Raw genomic sequence first — 20,856 nt, forward strand, 5'->3', positions numbered from 1 at the left:
CCCTCCGGGCCGAGCGGCGCTGCGCACGCCGGGAGCCGCAGTCCTGCCCGCCGCGCTGCGCGCCGGGAGCTGTAGTCCCCGCCGGCCCGCGCCTGGCGGGAGATGGGGGCGGGCTCGAGCGGCTCCATTTTGCGGCCATCGGAGGGGCTGCCCGGCCGAACCGCGGCCCCCGCGCCAGCGCCGCGCAGGGCGCGAGCCGCTGCCTGCGCCCGCCCCCGCGCCCCGTCCCCCCCGCGCCCCTCCCGCCGCCACCGAGGTGGGGCCCGCGCCCGCTCCCCCCCGCCCCGCCCGGCCCCCGCCGCCGGCCGCGGGCTAAGCGCGTCTCCCGGGGGCGAGGCCCCGTCCCTCCGCGGCGGCGGCTCCATGGTGCCCGCCGCCCCCCCCCGCCCCGCAGCAACAGGCAGGACGAGGAGGAAGCGGCCCCCGGGGGTGCCCACCGCCCCGCCGCCCGCCTGAGCAGCGCCGCCGCCGCCGCAGCGGGAGCGACCGAGCGGGCGGGGGGCGCCCGCGGGCCGCCGGCGATGGCGAACCAGCTGGTGATCCTCAACGTCTACGACATGGTGAGCGCCCGGCCCGGCGCCAGCGGCCCGGGGCTGCGGGAGGCGGCGCGGCCGCGCACCTGTGGCAGCGGGCGGGGGTCCGGCTCCCCGCCCCGGGAGGGCCGCGCGGGCTGCGGCGCGGAGCGTCCTGCGGGAGCGGCGAGGGCAGCGGGCAAAGTTTCCCTGCCCTTCCCCGGCCTGTCCCCGCGGGAGGCGGCTCCGTGGGCTCCCGCCCGCGGGGAGCGATGAGAGACCCGGGGGGAGGGGGCGGCGGTGATCCGGGAGGGCTGACAGTGTCTACGGGTCTTTTGTGACCTGCAGCCAAAGTTTGCCGGGCGGCGGGCCGGGTGTTGCGGTGACAGGTGGGGCCCTGCCCTGTCGCGGGGGAAACTCGTCCGCTGCCCCTGCGCTGAGTGAGTGGCCACGCGTGAGTTTCCCCGGGCTGTTCATCCTTCCGTGGTTTCCACCCAGGGCTCAGCGAGGGGAGGCCCTCCCTGCCCTGCTCCTGAAAACCAGAGAAGTGGCTGATTTTCCAGCAGGGTGGTAGTTGTGGATAACCACTGTCTCGGTAGGGATAAGAGGTTTTTAGTGCTGTGTCAGTAACATGTTTTCTTCTAGACCAGAAATTTTGAACAGTTTTGGTGTGGCTGCAACTTGGTAGAAATAACGGAATTGCTCCAGTTTGATTTGCAGTCCTATGAGCTCACCTTCCCTCCCTTCTGGGTCATCTTTCTGTGACACCTACAGCAACTGTTGTATTGTCTTCTGTTCAGCTACAAGCTGCTCAAATGCTGTGGTAACAGATGAGGTGTAAGTACCTGCGTAGAGCAGGAGGTGCGGATAAGTATCATTAAGAAAATATTATCCGATAATGCGTTTCAAGCGCTGGAAATTAGAACAAGGAGCACTAGTTCTCTGACCATATTTTGAATCTACTGATAGAGGGGCAGTAAGATTCACAACTAGCTTCAGGTAACTGTGTTACTTAACCTATTTTGGATAGGCTTTCCTGCCACCACCACCATTTAAAAGTGAACTTTCGGCCTTTTAAAGGGGTGAAGGTGTGTAATGTAGAGTCAGTGACTGCTGGCAGAGAGAAAATGCAGCTCGTTTGCTTGAGAACACTCAGGTTCAAATGCTAAAATATTTAAAAGCAATCATAGGCAGCTATCTGTTTTGAAGTTAAAATTATATATGAGTTTACATGAACTAGCCCGATTCCTGTCATCATTTCTTTCACCCCAATACTTACCATAGAAATCAATGTCCCTATCAAAGGCTTTTTTTTCCCCCCTCCTGTGTCAAAGTTCTGTCTCCAGTGAATATAACCTGTTGCTTCTACTTCGTTTTTCCTTTATTGTAGAGAGTGAGGGGAGACTGCAGACAGGAGCAGTCTATTCACTGTGATTTTTCAGAGAGAGGGGAAAAAATGGAGTCTTTGTTCACCTAGTTGAGCTCATACGTGATGCTGATACAGCAAGAAGTCAGTGTACCTTATTTATACTAGACTTAAGGAGGGCAGGATGCTCCGTCACATGTATATGTGTGACTTCTCTGGACTACAGTTCAAAAGTGTACATTGGAGAAGCTCTTCTAGCGTGGAAAGAGATGGCTTTACATTTATTAACTATAAATATTTGTACAGGGCAAGAAGTAGGACTTCATTTTCAGGGCTTTTACATAAGGCAGTGTCTTTGAAGTCAACTGACGCACTTCTGACTCACCAAGGTGGAAGACCCGGTGTTCCCACGAAGAGTCGCGTAGCTGTGCAAAGTGTCACCTGGGCCCAGTTCACGGGCAGGCTGTGAAAACTGACAGAAGGGACTGTCTCCTGTGTGAGTGCCTGCCTGGAAAGTCACGCCACAGCATCCGTGAGAAGCGGTGTTCTCGCCACGATGATGCCATTGGCAGGGTGTGACTTCAGCATGCCTTTTCTTTTCCTCTTGTCATAGTCTACTCTTCTGTTCCCATGGTTTTCCTTCACCCCTTCCCTGCTCCTTAGATTTCTTTGCTGCAACCCACATCCTCCTTTGTTTTTCCTCCAGAGTTGAATTACTGTGATCAGTTTTATTCCAGCCGTCCTAGGAAGGCTGAGAGTTGACAAAAGGGGAGGGGAAAAAAAGCAACAGGAAGATTGTGCTCATAAAAACTAGTGTCGTACTTCTCAGGACATGTTGGCGACTGATAGTTGTCCTGTTGTGATTAGTGAGGCTCTGCCTACATTGAGGAGTAGCATAGTCTCTAAAGCCACCGTCTGTGGAAGGAACTTATTCCCCAAAAGAAGCAAGCAAGCACATTCATTTGCAGATGCTTGATCACATGTAGGGGTGGCACTTTGTGCATTGGTCTGCAGTTGTGGACATGACCACAAACTATATGTAGTGTAAGCTGAATATTTCTATATCGTACTTCAGCTGTGTTTGTTGTTTTATAATGACGTCCATGTTGTTTGACCGTAAGAGAAACAGGTTTCCTTTAAACTGGAAAGAAAAGCTGAGGTTCCCACGGTGACTGAAGGACACTGTCAATACACATCCAGCCTCAAACTCTCACTAAACCATGTCTCAGTCCATTTTAAACTTGTTTGAAGCAGGAGCTTAAACTAGAGCCTTACCTTTGTGTTGCATAGCAGTTACGTGACTGCATGTAGACAGCCTACTGAAATCTATGATACTTTGTTGTTTGGGGGCATTAAGAGTGGGGGGGAGAAGGGAAGAGTCTTTCATAGTAGCTATTTTGAAGTTCTGTTTATGCATCAAATCTTGAGGACTGTGTATTGAGGTACTAGCAGGTGTACTGATTGCTTCTGACGCTTTGTGTCACTTGGAGGTGGGTTTGATGGTTGTTTTTTTGTAGTTTAGGTTTGGGATTGGGGTTTTTTTGTTTCTCTTGGAACAAGAGACCACTGTTAGACACCTGGTTGACAGAGTCAACATTACTATAACTGCAACAGTGATACAAGCAGCTCTATTTTAACCTGAGCGCTAACTGTGGCTGCATTTCCCAGGCAGCTGCTCAGGTATGCAGAGGAATACAGGGTGACCTTGCTGCTCTGGAAACTCCTTGCAGGACTGAGCTGGTTGGTTTTTGAGCATATACCCTTCCATTGTCCTTAGCGCTTGAAACTGAAAATCTTTGATAAAACCAAAGAGGGAGGAGGGGTGCGTGTGTTGTACAAGAAAGGGGACTTTCAAGTACTGGGAACTTTACAGAGGGAGAGAAGCTTAAGGGCATATTTACGTGCTGCAGTTCATGCCTTTGAAAATCTTATGATCATTAAAAGGGTAGGGTGAAGACTTTGATATATTGTGTTTTGAGAACCGGAGTACTTTATAGTTTCATTTTAACTAACTGCTATTTTTAGGAGTCTAGCTTTTTTGTGCACAAAGCAGCATCCTATTTTTTCCCTTGTCAGATAAGGCTTTAACAACCTAAAGTATTAACATAAATGAAAGCTCTGAAGAAAGTAATGAAGATATTTTTGAAGCACTGGGATTAGTCTCTTTCTTTCATTTCAATGACATGACTTTATTGTGCATATAGAAAAATGCTTGTCCAATATTATCATTCTGATAGTTACATTAAACATGAATTCCTGTTTTATAAGACTGACTTATTGCAAAATATTGAGGATATGGTATTGTGATTTTTCTATACATTATACTATGGCAAAATTCATATGAAGACTAAATTAAGGGAATCGAGTTTGTATAATGGAAGCAAAGATGTAGCTTTCAGGATCCGTTGGAGATTCCAGAATTTGTGGCATTTTACTGATCCAGCAAGCTATATAGTTATTATTTAAGTTGCATTTGCCACCCGTTTCTTTCTTCAGTGAGATAAGGCATTTTGTTCAATGAGAAAATGTGACCAACCTTCCAATAGCTGATCCAGATTAAGTAATAATTAAATATAATTACTGTTCCTATGAGGAAAATAATTCTGCTTTATTGAAATTCTTTTATCTTCAGTTAACCTACTCTGTTCTTACTGGAAATACTAAGTGCCAGCTTGCTTTAGTCACTTCTTCCAAAGATGCTAACATTTGCTTTATTTGCCACCACTGCTCAGTTTCTGTAGTCTAGTGAGCCCTGTGTATTTAGGTGCCACCAGTAAGGAGGAGTGTGTACTGGAATAGCACTGGACTTGCAGAACACCTTGTTAGAGCAGCTTTCCGCCCCCTTCGTCGTCTTCTGTACGGAAGGATGAGGAGGGTGGGCGACCCACTTGTCTGTCCTCTCCCTACACCGGGTTTCATGAGGGTGTGTGAGGGGAGGAGCATCGATAATTTTTCTCTTTTTCTGCCTAGTAGCAAACCAGGCTTTATTACTTTCTACTGCTTCTGGAATATCTTGTGTAACTTTTTTTCCATTTTCAGAGAGCAGTGATAACCTTGCTTGGCATTAACAGATCTGATGTGTATGTGATGTGTAGGTTATTTGGAATTCAGAGGCTGGAGCCAGAGTTTTCTGGTCAAATGAGTATCCAGGAGAGGAAAGACTAGAGCGTGTAGGAGTAGTTACATTTATACAGTCCTAAAATTACATTCGGCCCTCTGAAGGCAACTGCGAGGCTGATGTGGCCCCTGGTGAAAATGACTTTGACACCTCTTGTCTATACAGAGTAAATCTAACCCAGTATATTTCTAGATGTAGCTTGATCATACAGACTAACTCTCTGCTCTTCTTGAGGGGGAGGAAGGAAAGAACTGCTAGGCCCTTTAAATAGACTAAGGTGATAATTTAGTGTAGTCATGCATACCCCAGTAGCTAACAAAGCAATGCATTAAAAAAACAGAAATTAAAGCAAAGGGTAAAGTTTAGTCCTGAGCAAAATTTATCCACAGATCTCAATGAGGCTTAACTTTAAATAAATATGAGGAGCAAAATCTGCCTTCTGTTAATTCATGTTGACAAAATTTCTCACAACTGGCTTGTCTACAGAAGAGGACATCAAATCTCAGTATCTTGTTATCCAGATAGTCTTTTGTGTCCTGTGCCCGCTAGCATAATTGTGATTTTTAGGCTGGAAAAATCACATGCTGATGTTTGGTGGCTGATGGTAACTGAATTTGGGGGACTATTTATTTTAGGTTCTATGGTACTTAGGGTGACTATAAAAGCCAAATACATCCATATTTTATTCCTGATAATTTGTATCTTTTGGCTTGAATTGCTCTTTTTGCCATTTGTCTTGTCTTGATTTTCATTAATAGCTTCTCAGTCCAAGGTTTAGTGTATATTTTTTACTGGGAGAAAACTAGCTTTCAGAAATGTGTGTTATATACTATAATGTTTGTAATGGCCCTGTAAATTACTCACTAACTCAGCTAGCACATCTTAAACTGCGACACCTGTAACCTTTTACATTTTTATCATCAGCTGTGCTGTTTTAATACTGACTTCACATCAGAAAGCACTTACTATGTCAACAGGTTGTGTAAAGAAGACAGCTTCTTTTTCTTCCCATTTGCTAAACAAATATTAATTTCCTGGGGGTGCTACCTCATCTGTATCCTGTGTGCCAGCTGACTTGTTGCAGTCTCCTTTGTTGAAGTTTGCAGCGGTGCCCTTTGGGACCGCATGACCTCGGAGGAAAAATCCCACTACTGGACTAATTGACAAAATAATGTTTTCTTTGTAGTTTTGAGAAGTATTTCTTGCTAGCCAATTTCAGTTGTAAGGACACAACTGAGGCTTTTTTTTTTTAGCCTTCGTTTGATGTTCCTTTTTAAATTATGTGTCACTTGGAGACTGATATTTTGAGGGTGGCAATGTAGTTCCAGAACTCTGTGCATCTTTAAGATCTTGAGGGTAATAGTTGGATCCTAATAGGCACTTGCTGCTGCTTCTGAAAAAGAAAATACTAAGGGAAGGGTTTTTTTTCTTCCCCCCCCCCCCCCTTTTTTTTTCTCTTAAATGATCACTTCCTAGTTTCCTTTTGAAATGCAATTATTATCTGTTGGCTACAATAGAAGTGATATATTGGAAACAGGTGTTAGACCTATGCAAAAGACTTACACCTGGTGTATGGAGACACATGAGGAGCTGGGAGGGAGCTTTGTCTCTTGTATGGTGTCCAACAATGGTATATTCAGAGATAAAATATACTGAGGCAATTTCAGTCCATGTTACATATCTCTGAGTGTGTCTTGTGCTCACCTGGTCATAAGCAAAAGCGTGGTCGTTGCTATAAATGACGGCATGTGTATATTACAGTCTTACATTCTGATGTTATTAAAAAAAAAAGTGCTCCTGCAAAATTACTGCGGTTGATTCTAGAATGTATCCCACCTAATGGAAAACTCCACAACCTGTAAGTTGTTGACAAATTGAAAGTTGACCTGGATTTCTCCCATGGATGGTCTCCTTGGCTGGCAGACATTGACAGCACTAAAACACTGGAGGAGAACCCGATGGAATTAATTCACTCTGTACAGTTGTGGAACTTTAATGGCATGTTCTGTTCCTGTAAAATGGGTTGTGCAGTTTCACTTTGTGGTGGGGTTTTATGCTTTTGATGTGGAAGATAAATACTTGTCAGCCTGCTACCAGAAGACGAATCTGTCTGGGAATCTAACAAAAGTCCTTTTTTGTTTTCTTCTTTTCTTTTAGTATTGGATGAATGAATATACTTCTTCCCTTGGAATTGGAGTGTTCCATTCAGGTATAGAGGTGTATGGCCGAGGTACGTACAAGAAAAATATAACTTACTCTTTGTTTGGTAATTCAAAAAACATTTATCGGGTAGTGAGGGAAGTCTGGTTTCTGAAACCTGTTCATCAGTTTTCTCTTACAGTTCTCATCTCTTCTGGAAAAAAACCTTGGATATGAATAATCCAGTAGTCATCTTGAATTCTTGTCTAAAGCTATGCAACTATGAAAAAGTGTGCAATTTATTCAACTAGGCATCGAAATCTGTATTTTAGGTTTTGAAATACCTATTGTTAAAACAAATGTATGCTTCAGGTAAGCATGGTTGAGTCATGTTTCCTTAGTGTTCTGCCAGCACTTAGTGCAAGGAGCTAATTTTTAGGTACAGAAACGATAGTGTGTTGCAGATAGACACCTGAAAGTGTATGATGCTCAGCAAAACCTGTCTGTTCCTTATCGGTAGGCTGGTTTGTTTTAAAAAGATAGTTTCTTTAAAAGGCATCTCATGCATACTGTTAGCAAAAGATACATTTGTGATAAATACAGCAACACACTGAGATTTTGCTAAGTAGGTGGTACTTTGAGGATGCAGCTTCCTGACCTGTTTGAGCCACTTTGAGTCCCCATTGCTGCCCAAGGGTGTTTCTGAGCATCCAGTAGCACAGGCTCGGGTCTGGGGTGTTCCTGCCTGCCAGCCTAATGACACTGTGAGGTGATGGTGCTAAGAGCAGTCCATTTAAGGACGAAAAAAATCCACTTCAGTTCTCTTTTTGGAATGTGTTTGGAGGTGAGGGGAAGCAGCAAAAGTTGTGGCATGTGATCCAAAGACCACACTGTGCAAAGTTACCTTAACCTGTAGATGTTTCAGCTGCTGTAATGGTCAAACCGTAACTGGGTTTGCAAGTGTTATCAAAGCAACAAATTGACAAAACACAGTGTTTATTGTTAAAACTTTCTTGGATTTCTTTTAATCCAAACCAGAAAGACCTGACTCTCAATAGTGCTGTGCCAGAAGCCCAGCTCGAGCTGTGCCGAACGCATGTGCCTCCCTTCCTGTGCACGGTGTAACAGCTCTCTCCTACAGCAGGTCATGCCCCTGCTAGAACAATGACTTGCATTTTTCAAAGTACATTAAACTTTATTTATTAACCTGTTGTAAAAAAGGTTATCCACAAAGCTGAATGCTAGACTTGGATGATGTGTTATGAGTTTTGAGGAAGGGAAGTGTGAAGTCATGCCTAAAGGGTTTTTTTGCGCTCTGGGTGCGGCGTGCTGCATTATCGTACAGACGCAGAAGGAAGCTAAAGCACGCCGTGGTATTTTCTTGTGCTGTAAGTGCTTATGCCAGCAGATGCTGTGTGCAGACTTCAGACGCGTGCACTGGTTTACTTTCTTGTTATAGTAAAGAACTCAGGACAGTTGAACTCTCACAAATCGAAGAAATTAAAAAAACCTATTAGGCCACTACCAGCTGCCACACTTACAGCTGTAGTGCACACTGAATAGAAACGCCATCAGACTTTTGAGGGTGCAGTACTTTGAATCCCTAATCCATAAATGTGTAAGTGGATTTTTTAAAAACAAGCATGTATAAAGAACATCGGTGGGATTTACAATTTAACTTGTAAATCCTCACTGATACAATGAAAACTAACAACTTTACAGTAAGTATATATTAAGTTAAACCTGTACAATGATGTAGGAAATTTCCTGATGGTTTTTACTTAGGTCAACTAGTACCTTAGAAAACTTAATTTCCAGCTCCTTGCATTTGTTATCCATGTAAATGAGAAGTCTGGTTTCTAGCTTTAGATCCTTGTGATCTTCCAGTTGGTGAGGTCTGCTGTTTTCTACTGTCGTCATATGCTGGTTTTGTTAAATCTGAGCTTTCTCTTTCAGAATTTGCCTATGGTGGTCATCCATACCCTTTTTCTGGAATATTTGAAATTTCACCAGGAAATGCTTCTGAGCTAGGAGAAACATTTAAATTTAAGTAAGATACCTATTTTCTTGCTTTTGAGAAGTCATATTAAAAAGACAACTTGTTGCTTTTATTTTTGAGGATAGATATGTTGAATATTACAGGATTTCTGACTTTTTGAGAAATTAGTATGTTTACTTATTCTCATCATCTTTGTCTTTCATTTCTAAATAGTGTCTACAGCAAATAACATTATTTTTGGCATACATTAAACGCCTTAAATCTGTACAAATTATATGGACTTTTGGCTAGCTTTTTTATTCATACAGTATATACGATGGGGTAACTTTTTCAAGGTAGTGAAATTTTTATTCAAAGAAAACCTGAAAAATATTGCTCTTCAAGGTTTCCTCGTGTCTCTTTTGTACTTTTTCAGTGTGATTGCCTTGACCCTTCCCTGCTTTATAAGCTTTTACCTGTTCTCAGCTGTCTCTTAGAAACTATATCCTTTGCAGAAGACGGGAAAATTGCATCCAATATTGCTCAGAGTTAAATTGCAAAGAACTTAAGTGAGCTACAGGTGGGAAAACGGCAAGGAAATCGTATCTCATGATAAAGATGAAAGTGGTGCTGTAACATGTAATAGAAATAATCCATGTTGTTCTAGGAGGGCAGAAAGATCTCCCCACCCACAGCGGGGTGATTTTTTGAGCGATGTATGAACAATAATCCGCCTATATCATGGAAGCCTGATCACCTTCTACTCTCTCTGTTTCTCTTCTAGAGAGGCTGTGGTTCTAGGCAGTACTGACTTTATGGAAGATGACATAGAAAAAATAGTAGAAGAGCTTGGAAAAGAATTCAAAGGAAATGCTTATCACCTAATGCACAAAAACTGCAATCACTTTTCTTCAGCTTTATCTGAGGTAAACAAGCGTGAAGGTCTGTATAAAGGTTTTTTCCGGGTGGGTACAGAGCCTCATCTCTTTCTTGCCCTTTGGAATGTTTGACCTAATTTCCAACTTGCTAGCTCTGGTACTTTGGGCAAATGTTGCCATTTTTCAGTTTCTATTTGTGCTCATGTCCAAAGCACAAGATTTTGCTGCCAAAAATGCTAAATATTGTTTTCATACGTAGTTTGTGTTCTAACAGGTGGGCATTCTTAATTGAGAGCCCTAGTAAATAAAGTATTAACAAGATTTCCAAATCATTTCAGATGCTTCAGAGATCCCTACTGAAGATAGAACTATGTGTTATTTTTATCCACAAAATCATCACACTGAAAATGATTTTTAAAGTTATGATCTACTGTAAAGAATAACAAAGACATAGAAGTTTCACAGATAGTGTTAATCCTCGGTTTGATAGGCTTTTGTCAAGTTATTGCTCTGCCAGCACCTGTGTCCTGGTCATGTAGATACCCGAGTGGTTATACAGAGAGTATCTGACTGTGGAGTTGAATGGACTTTGCTTTTTCCTCTCGTTTTTATTTTAACATAATTAGTTTGCCAATATGATTGAATGCCTGATCACTCACATGTGTATCAACACAAGGGAAAGGGTCAGGAACAAGTAACCCAGGACAAAGACGGGAATGGCAGTTGTGATTTTTATCAGTAGTTGGCAATCTGTGCTTGTCAGAATTTATTCTAATGTTTCATTGAAGCACTCCAAAAAAGGTATGGCTATTTTTTCCATTATGAACTTCCATAAAATTTAATTGTTCTTTTCTTTTCAAATAGTTAATGGTACACTTATTGTATAGCCCGTGTTTTGTGTAAACTGATCTTCCAGTGGTACTGGAAAATTTTATTGAGATGATGATTCATGTGCGATGCTGGAACAAGTAAGTAGGGTGAGACACTGACAAAGCAGCAGCTGGCATGAAATCTGGCCTATATGGCCAGGTTTTTGCCATACTCTTCAACCGCATTATCGTGTTGTTCCTATTTTATGTCTTGTCCTATTTAATGTTCAGAATGACTGTAAAAACAAGGATATAATTACAAGTTAAATGCTGCTCAGTTGCAGCAGAGTAATGCTCACATTAGCTACGATTTTCTCCAGATTTACACTGAAGTAAGTAATACCATAAGTGAATATGGAGGTAGTTAAGTAAAATAGCTCCCTCCTTGAATAGTGACAATGAAACCACTTAATGACTTGTGTACAGAAAAAACAAGTATTTAATGCAGCTTTAGGTATTTTTGAGGAGCTGAAACCAGCTTTGCTCTATATAGCTTCTCTTGTTCCAGTCAACCTAAGAGTGTTTGTGCTTGGCCCGTGTGCTGCAAGATGGTGATGTCTTGTGCGAAGTCATCAGGGGCCATCCCAGTCAATACCCTCAGCTGTATGGATACCTTGGCGTAGCTGTGGTATCAATGCTGTCTTTTTGACCAATTGATTTCAGGGTGCTTCTTTGTAATAGTGAGATTTCTCTTGCAATTTCTGTTTCTGAGGATTTAGCAGTGAATAGAAAGCACACCTTAACTCATTTCTGTGTCTTTTATAGAAGTTATTCAAAACGGGTGAGGTGCTTAGGCTTTTCAGGACTTCTAAGAAAATACAGAACCATGTGTCAAGCTCTCACAGTGGAAAACAAGTCTCCTTGTATGACTTGGGATGCTGCTTTTACGGATGGAGAAAGTTGTCTTAGCGCAGCTAACTTGAGTGCTGCTTGACTGGTGTTTGTGATACGCAAATCATAAGGCTGCTGCAGCCTTTGCTTTTTATTTCCAGTAAGTACTGTAGTTCTGTTGCTGCTGAAGCCAGAAGACAAATTAATCTTTTCTTTTCCCTTCCCCGCCTCTAGATTCTGTGTGGAAAAGAGATTCCACGGTGGGTGAATCGCCTTGCCTACTTCAGCTCCTGTATCCCATTCCTGCAGAGCTGCCTGCCGAAGGAGTGGCTGACACCTGCAGCCCTCCAGTCCAGCGTGAGCCAGGAGCTGCACGAAGAGCTGGAGGAAGCCGAGGATGCGGCGGCATCAGCTTCCTTGGCAAGCTCAGCATCTGGGTCTAGAACTGGACGCCACACCAAATTATAAGTCCTCCTCCAAAGTAACAAATGGTTTGAAAAACTTCAGTTTAATTTCTCCAGCAATTGACTTCCTGACAGAACGTGAGAGCTGACTCTAGAACATGTTTTTTATATGCAAAAAAGGCTCTCGTCACCCCCCGTTTCAGCTCAGGATTATTTATGTAGTGAAAAGGATTGCTGGGAGAAAAGGGAAGGTTTATGGGTGAAGCCACCCTTTTCATTTTCACCTCTTTGGTAGACCTGGGTTAATTTAACATCCTGTATAAAGCAGAACTTAAATTATTTGTTTACAGTATTGTGTACTGCTGTTTACAAGTCCTGTAAGGACTCCTGCCACCATGGAAGAAGAGAGAATTTGAGTTGGATTTAACTGTTGGTATAACTCAAAAACAGTGGTGTGATGCCCTGGATGAACTCTCCCCTTTGTTTTCAAGATTTAAGGCAGGTGAACGTTAAATTTTGAGAAATGCCAGAAACTGCTGAATACTATATATGTAAACAGGGTACTGTGCACTTAAAGTGGCTGATGTAAACAGGTGGATTGCAGGATGTAGGGAGACTGCTTTTGTCTAAGATCTGTTACTAGAAGTATGACCTCTACATTAATGAAACTGTGGATTTTTGCACACATGAAGGGGAATTTCTATGTCATTACAATGCACATTGATCCCTTTTTTTTTTTTTAAACTCAGCCATGTAGTTTGCATCCTATCTTCTGTCTGCATTTACAGTCTACTTCAGCCAGAATTCAGACATGTGAATATCATCTGTTAGAAGCATCAACAAATTTTTCACTATTTGCTTTACTTGGTTTCAAACTTGTATATAAAAGTTAGTACTTGTATTGTTTTTTGTTTGTTTCATATAGTTTAGAATAGTGTAATACAAGCCATTTATGGCTGGGGAATGGCCTTGCTTTCTGCTGCTGATTTTTGCTTAATTCGAGTTTGTAAACATTCGTGTCCTTGTTTTTGAGCTATGAATTACTGCCCAGTTGTGCATATCCGCACAAATTACAGAGAAATCCTAATTTATTTTCCCACAGTCTCTGTCTGTGGCATTAACTTTCTTGTCAGATGTAATGAAGAAAAACCTGAAAATTGCTTATGCACCTGCGTGTTTACACAGCAGAACCCACTAATCTGCACACATAATTATATCTGAAGGTAAGAGATATTATTTTCTAAAATACAGAAGTATGTTTGCTGGTAGATTATAATTAGAGCTAAATTATAATTAGTGATCAGAATATATAATGGAATGCCTTATTCTTGTTCACTTACCAAGAGAATTAATGGTTCTTCCAGTCATTAGTGTAAATTAGTGAGGTTCTCTTGTGCACATAAGGATACAGTAGCACAAACATGAGGGAGGTGAGCTTGTGCATTTTGAAAGACTTGCTGCCTTAAATTAAAAAAAAAAACAAAACAACAAACATACCATGCGTAAACTGATCAGCTCACAAAGAAGCGTGCATTATTAGAAGTATAAATGACTCTTACAAGCTTTATTTTCAGTCCGTTGCTGGATTTTAGTTTTTCCGTTAAGTGAAATACTGACTCTACAGTTTCTGCTGTTTAAAAGGAAAAAAAAAAAAATCAGGAGGCAAAAATGCTTCATGTTATGAATGTTCCTAGCCACGGGTAGTCGGTGCCGTTGCGCCCTACGGAAAGGTGCAGTAGGCTGTATGGTAGTAAGAATTGTTACGATGGGCAACTCCAACTCGGGTTAGAAACAAGCAGAAGTTTTTCTGCCAGCAGTTGGGTTGGATCCTTTGTCAGGCAGTCTGTTTTCACTCATCTTCTGCGATGCAGTGTAGCTACAGAGATGCTCGGTTCTGGGGAAAAAACAAATCAAATGAGACTCTTTCTGGAAAGATGGGATAATAGTAGAAGTCTCTTTAACTGTAGTTTGGTACGTGTTTTAATAATCTCTTCTGCCAAGTGGGAAATGCTCAAGACTGACAAGTCTACCACTAATGATGTTCTCTGGTCTCCAGAAGCTGGACATAGTGACTCTCCCTATTGAATGCTTTTTCACTTGAATCTCTTGAATTTGAATTCTCCTTTCATTTTTTTCCCTGTAGTGAAAATGAATATGGTGGTCTCCAGTCAACTCTCAAGCATTACAGAACTGAATCTCGCACTCCTGACAGCTGAGGCAACAGGCCACAGACAGGTTATTTTGTCTCTGCTGTGCAGCTGGGGTAGTAATGTGACTGAGTCTCTCGGCCAAGGCAGGTCCTTTATTTCAGCTCAGGGTTGAGGCCACTGATCTAGCAATGTACTGTAGCTTTTCCTAGGTTTTAGGGAAAATAAATAGAATGCATTTTCATTGCTACCTAACTTTTATGTACCAAAATCAGCTTTTTAGGCTTCTGATACATCCAGAGTGCTAGGTCACCAATCTCTACACCTTCATTAAGACACACAACTGCAGCATGTACAATGCAAGAACGTGACAGATCACAGCACAGTTTTTATTTAGAAGTAAAACTAAGAATATTTTTTATAAAGCAGACTGGAAAGTTTGTAACAAAAACATTCATTTTATTGGTAGCTGTACAGGTGAAAATACTGTCTTATGCTCCTCTTTTTTGTTGTTGTTGTTTCAAAACCATCCATTTGTAAACCCTGTGAGGAAACTGAACCCTGAAGGCTGTTGGGTACCGAATCAAAGCAAGTGGTACTGTAACCTCAGTCGCAACTCAGCCTCCACTGGATGCCTCCGAGAAGTCACCCTGCCAGTGGTTACTCCGATTTGTTAGCAATAGAGCAAGTTACCTTTCACCAGCATTACTGCCAAGCAGGGATTACTTTAGTCTACTAATGACCACACTGTGCTAGGACTAGGACACTGCAAAATGCTGTGAGAAAGCTGGACACCTGTGGAGTCTTTTCCATCAAAACGGGTAGAAAAATATCACTACTTCAGGGTTCTGCTCTGTTTACTTTCTCATTCTTGTTTAATTTTCTGTAAGGTAGTACTTTTGGTACATATTATATTCTTTAACTCAAAGTCACTTTATTTAAATGCCATTTTCTGTTCAGCAAGCCAAAAAAATCCAATGTACTGTCAGTGTGCACCAGTAACTTCAGAGTGGCTTGGTAAAAACATAGTTGCATTACTTCTAAAATTTGCAATGCAATTCTGATCACTATTGATACATGGTAATTTTCACTGTTGGAAGTTGGTTACAAGCTGAATATTCACTGATGCATTTTTTGTAAACTTGTATTCAAGTTTACTGTACTACATAGTATTTGTATAAAATTCAAAGAATTTTGACTTTTGTTACCTGTACATGGCAACAAGTTGTCTAGCATCTGAAACTTAAATCCATCAGTTTATTAAAAATACTTTTATAAAAAAAGACGGTTGGCTGTGTGTGTTATTCCCTGGTACCTACACCTTGTTTTGTCAGTGCCATCCAAGCTGATCTTCGGTTTTGAAAGATGCTTTCAAAGGATATTAAGATGATCCAAGGGTTTCCTATAGTTAAGCTACAGGCTATATTCTGACATGAGCCATGAGATGTGTGGGGTCTGTAATGTCTGCACCTTGCCAGCTCCTTTGCGCTGAGCAGAAGGACCCAGAGTGCGGTCAGGACCGATGGCAACACCAGCCTGAGCCACCACCCTGTGCTGCGCCCGTCCTGGTGGTGCTGATGGCACCACAGCCCAGCGCTGGTCCAGGCTGGAGAAACTCCCCTGGATATTTATGAGGAACTTGTAACCTGTTGAAAGGAACTTGGCAACTTTGACAGAGCTCATCCATTTAAAACTCTGCATTCCAGATAAATTCACTTGTGGCGTCTGATGGCTAAGGGTGTCTGTCCACTTCTAGGAAGGCAATCAATACACAGAAAGTATGGCATTGTTGTTAATGGGTGAGTAGCTGAGTTTAACTGCACTGTTCTTGAAGAAAATAGAACAGTTTCAAATGAAATTTCATTTTCTAAACCAGTTTCTTCAGGCACGCAGGGTTTATGTTGCAAATTTGTCATCAGAACGGCTCAACAGGCAAAGCATTTTTACAGCTAAAGGCACCTTAGTCATATCACTCGCCCTCAATAATTTTATTTCTTTTTCACAGTGCTTCATATAATGCGATGAAAATGGCTATTGGGCAGTTCCTGACTCTCATACCCTTTGGCTTGATATAAATAAGATCATGGAAAAAATTTCAACAACTTTTCAATGTAACAACTTGTCAGGGAAGCCCATGGCGTTGCTTTGAGAAAGCAGCTGTACTCCACCAGTAAATCTGATTCCTGCTGGCCTGGAGTAGGAATCCCATATTTCTCATATGATCTAGTCCTCTAAAATTAGCATATCTCAAACTAAACCAGGATCTAGCAATAAAGAAATGTAAGATTCTTGCACTGGCACAGCTTTAGCTTGCTTTGGGGTTGGTAGAGGGGCTACATCTACCTGGTTCTTAGAGAGGGACATTTCTGCCTCCATCCCTGCCCCTCTGAGCAGCCGCCCAGGACACGCAGAGCTAAGGTAACACCGCTGCTTCCACAGGTGGAACGTGGACACCTGGTAGATCTTGTGCTGTTTTCAAAGTGATGTGTCAGTCCTGAAATCCTCAATGCAGAAAGCTGCTGCGCTTGCCCGTTACCTGCTTTGCTGCTTCTAGCCTGTGCAGTTGTGTGAAAGGAGAGAAATTGTTGTCTTCTGAGTGAAACCAATGAAGGGGAGAGAGGGGCTTCACATGTGGCTGTTTAAGCTCATGGGTTTCAACTCTAGGATTTCCTTTCAGGCAGCCTTTTTTCACCTCATCTCCTTTCACCTTTACACAGCCTGAAACAAGGCATTCAAATACTGGACTCCAAGAAGCCGCGACTGTGTTGCTGAACCGTTCGTGCGAGGCCTGACTGTGGCTTGGGAAGAAGGTTCGGAGGGGTTCAAGCCATCTCAGATGAGAAAAGCCTTTCCCGCAGCCATGATGGGGGCCTCATCTTCTGCCCCAGGCGACTGTGGGGCAGCAGGGTGGGGGGCTCGAACATACCTGTGGGGTTTAGGTCTTGTCCCAGTGACAGTGGCCAAGACAGGTATTCCTTTACAGAGAGATAATTGACGTGAATCAGACCCCCCCACCAAACAGGGCACAGGCAAGTTTTTATCAGGCTCTTGCAAAACGTGACCAGCCTCCACGGCCAGCGAGAGATGGGGGGGAGGAGGAGCCCCTCTGTCGCCCGTGTGTGCCTGAGTGACACGGCAAATGCGGTTTTGGCTGCTTCCCTGACATTTCCCAGGTCTGAATGGTCATTAATGTTGGCCCAAGCAAAGCCCAGGTTTCCTCCCAGAGTAAGAATAAAGCGGCATTAAACCCACCTAATGACAACACAAATCATGCGAACAGAAAACGGCTTGTGTTCCCTACTCGGGTTTCTGAGGCTTGCGGGTTTTGTTCTGGTTTTCCCATTCCTAATTTGCCTGTGGGAAACGCTGCCTCCCCCCAACCCTCCCAGTGCGGGCACACAATAGCTGCTTGTCTTTTGCCTGGAAGGAGCTGCTGAGCCTTTAAATAGCTGGAATTTAGTTTATTTTTCTTCTGTACTTCAGCTCATTCATTACTCCAGTCATAGCATCCTAAAAGTGTGGATTTTCAGGAGCACTGGAATTTCCTTCCCTCTTTTTTTTTTTTTTCCCCAAAAAAAGATACTCTACATCTAAAATTTTGTGCACCAGCCCCGTGACAGAGTCACTAACTAATCCTGCAGTGAAACGTCAGTGTCCAACAAATTAATTCACATGCCATTAAGCAAATATGATCTGAGTAGTGAGGACTAGCAAGAGCTGACGGCAGTGTAGTCAGCTCAAATGCAACTGTAAACGTCAATTATTTTTTTTATCTCAGACTTGGAAAGCTTACTAAAAGCACTGAATGAGAACCGATGATAACCGAGATGACCGGTTGAGCCGAGGCTGCTCGGGCCAGCTCTGACCTCCAGCACTCTGGAGTCGAGGGCAGAGAAACACCTCAGGGAGTTCCCCAGCTTTTGAGGATGCTCTCACCTCTGCAATTGCTTTCTTTAAGCTGCTCTGCCCTTCCAGGAGCCTGATGGCTTCTGTGCACATTAAGAGGTTTAAAGGAAGGACAGTCTCCATGGCCCAGACCGCTGCCTCTGCCCTGCGGCTCCCCGCACCAACACTCCTAATGGTTGGTGCTGATATTGCTGAGGTTGTCTTCAAATGATGAAAAAAGGCTCTAATACTAAATATACTGACATGTGACTATTTATTGATAATATAATAATACTGAAGAATTAAACCAAGTACAAACAGGAATCTGCTCAGAGCTAGACTACACACCTTCCCGGTCCCAGCCTGTGGCATAACCTATATGTAGCACATCCACAGCCATCAGCTCCTAAGCATCATCTTTTTCTCCCTCGCGCTGTCCTCTACAGATGTTCAACTTCCTAAATGGTCTCTGAGGACCTGCCTTTTACCTGCAGACCAGGTAACCCTATAGGTCATCACACTCTTCCCTGACTGTGTCATGAGCTAATCTATACTTCTTCTTCCTTATCTTGTGAGGAGGTTTGCTGAGAATGTCTTTAAGAAGCAGCAACCCCCCAGAAACAGGTTCTTGTTTAATGTCCACCAGTGGTGGCCTTTGCAGCAGATACGTGGTAGCCTGGAAAAGCTCCACTTTGTCCCTCCTTGCAGACTCCAAGGTGACTTTCTGCCATCTTTCCAAGCTAGCTGTTGCCTTTAAGCTGTGTCTGCAAGCTGGAGAAAAGTGCTGAAATAGGTTACTTTTCAGCTGATCACCTTCATAAAATTTAATCTTTCAGTTTCATAGGGAAAAAAAAATACACCCTAACAGTGCACTTCTAGTGACTGTCAGCTTGATTTTGAGAAGCTAGCCTTCGAGAAACATTAGACACCCCATGTCTGTAGGCAGCTGGAGAGGCCAAAGTAAACTCCGGGCTGCAGGGATGGGAGAGCTCAGCCACCATGGGGCTAAAGGACAGGCCCGAGTCACTTGTCCCTCCCGTGGGCCCAGGAACTGGGCTTAGGAGAACGCAGGCGTGCTAAGGCACATTTAGGTCCAGCAGCTGGGCAAAGGAGAGGTCACGGGCAGAAAGGCTGAGACGGTGGGGTGGCTGCTCTGCCCCAAGGTGCAGAGAGGGCCTGGCCACCAAGGCCATCCGAAGTGGTGGCTGCTCTTTGCTGTGTTTAAGATCCTACCTTCAAGGCTAAAGTCTGAAAAACATCCAGAGAAAGAGCATCTAATCAAAACCATGTTGCTGAAAGCTCAAGGAAGTCCACAACCCAATTAAATAACTTGGTGCCAGGTGCTGATTCTCCTGATACAAGTCAAAGCCTTGCAATGCTACAAGTCACCCCATGGCTGGTCCCAAGCAAGCATCCACTCGGCACCACCACATTTCATGCAGAAGGGACAGTGCTCAGACACCTCAGCCGTCACCCCCAAGGAGAGAGCAGCTGTCTGCTCCCTCTTCTTGCCCATCCCTTCACGGTCTGTGGCTGGAAAAGAGCACTTTCCAGGCAGAACATCTCAACAAGGATGCAGCGCAGGCACAAACTCATGCTCATGCTGCTCGTTGAGCTTCGCTCTTCAAAGCCTCAAAAGGCACAACGGTGCATTTGCACCTAGTGCATTTATACAGCAGCAGGTAACATAACTTCAACCTGGAGATAGGAGCTGACGAGACTTAAATAGAGCAGATATTTCTGGTGATAGTAGTTAGGAAGAATTCCAAGAATATTGGTAAATTAAGTGCAATACATATAGGACTGGTATTTTAAATATACTTGTTTAACAAGTTAACCTATAGAAGTATGCTAGGAGCAGTAGAATGAGTGAACAAAACAGGCCACATGAGAGGCAGGGGGTCCAAAAAGGAAGTTGGCATGTGTACACGCAGAGCTAACCACAAATCCTCCCATCACTGCTGGGGCCTGGGAACGTTACAGCAGTGGGAGGAGGGAGCAAAGACATCTCCGGACCTTTCCTCCCTCTGCCCTCCTCCCCTGGCTGCAGGACAAGCTGCCCAGACAGGCAGGATCAGCCCCGAAAGGCACCGCATACCGGCTGCTGCTGGTGGAACAAGCTGAAGCCTTTGGGCCTGGACTTGTACACCCGGCAGCAACGAGCAATGCAAGTGCCTGTGAACGTGGAGGGAAGCCCAGCCGCACCGGCCAGGGAAGGACAAGCAGGTCAGCCGTCTTCTTTCCTGAATGTGCTGAGAGTCGTTTCTTGGTTTCCATGGAAACCAGCTGCTGCAGAAATTATATTATGCAAATGACTTCCAAGATTAAAGCTAACAGATTTGCTTCGCTCTAACGAGTGCAAAGGGACTCATCACCGTATTGCCCTGCATGTGGTTTCAGAGAAGTTGCAAGTACCCCTGAGACACCCCTGAGGGTGAGGAGGAGAAAGAGGAGGAGGAGCAAGGGGCAGGGACTCAGGGACTTCCAGGTCCCACTAGCTCTCTACAGGTGGGTACAGCTCACACCAGTACAAGAGGGCAGGCCATTGCCATCTCTGAAGGCTGAAATCTGCTGTTTGCCCTGAAAACCCAAGCCAGAAGCCGCAGCAGCGATGTGTGACGGTGTGGTGAGGTCTCCAAGAGGCCGCAAGGAGACTGCACCGCAGCACCTTGAGCAGAAAGGGGAAAGGCAGCAACGGCGGGGTAGAGAGAAGGGCAGTCGCTGTGAGA

General features: G+C 43.9%; 1 protein-coding gene across 1 annotated transcript; it reads left to right on the forward strand.

Annotated features, from left to right (window-relative positions):
* Nucleotides 1–327: 327 nt before the first annotated feature.
* On the forward strand, nt 328–15,490 carry DESI2 (desumoylating isopeptidase 2). Its single transcript, XM_065632368.1, has 5 exons — nt 328–560; nt 7,154–7,226; nt 9,092–9,185; nt 9,898–10,039; nt 11,926–15,490. The coding sequence occupies exons 1-5, from the start codon at nt 522–524 to the stop codon at nt 12,157–12,159; spliced, it is 582 nt and encodes a 193-aa protein (XP_065488440.1). The 5' UTR covers nt 328–521; the 3' UTR covers nt 12,160–15,490.
* The last annotated feature ends 5,366 nt before the right edge of the window (nt 15,491–20,856 follow it).

Source organism: Caloenas nicobarica, chromosome 3, assembly GCF_036013445.1.
Source record: "Caloenas nicobarica isolate bCalNic1 chromosome 3, bCalNic1.hap1, whole genome shotgun sequence".
Taxonomy (NCBI): domain Eukaryota; kingdom Metazoa; phylum Chordata; class Aves; order Columbiformes; family Columbidae; genus Caloenas; species Caloenas nicobarica.

What these genes read in the sequence shown, in the direction of transcription:
- DESI2 (XM_065632368.1), top strand. Translation starts at nt 522, where the DNA reads ATGGCGAACCAGCTGGTGATCCTCAACGTCTACGACATG. An exon ending in TCCTCAACGTCTACGACATG is followed by an intron (nt 561 to 7,153) that starts GTGAGCGCCCGG and finishes CTTTTCTTTTAG; the next exon opens with TATTGGATGAATGAATATAC. An exon ending in TTTCTTCAGCTTTATCTGAG is followed by an intron (nt 10,040 to 11,925) that starts GTAAACAAGCGT and finishes CCCCGCCTCTAG; the next exon opens with ATTCTGTGTGGAAAAGAGAT.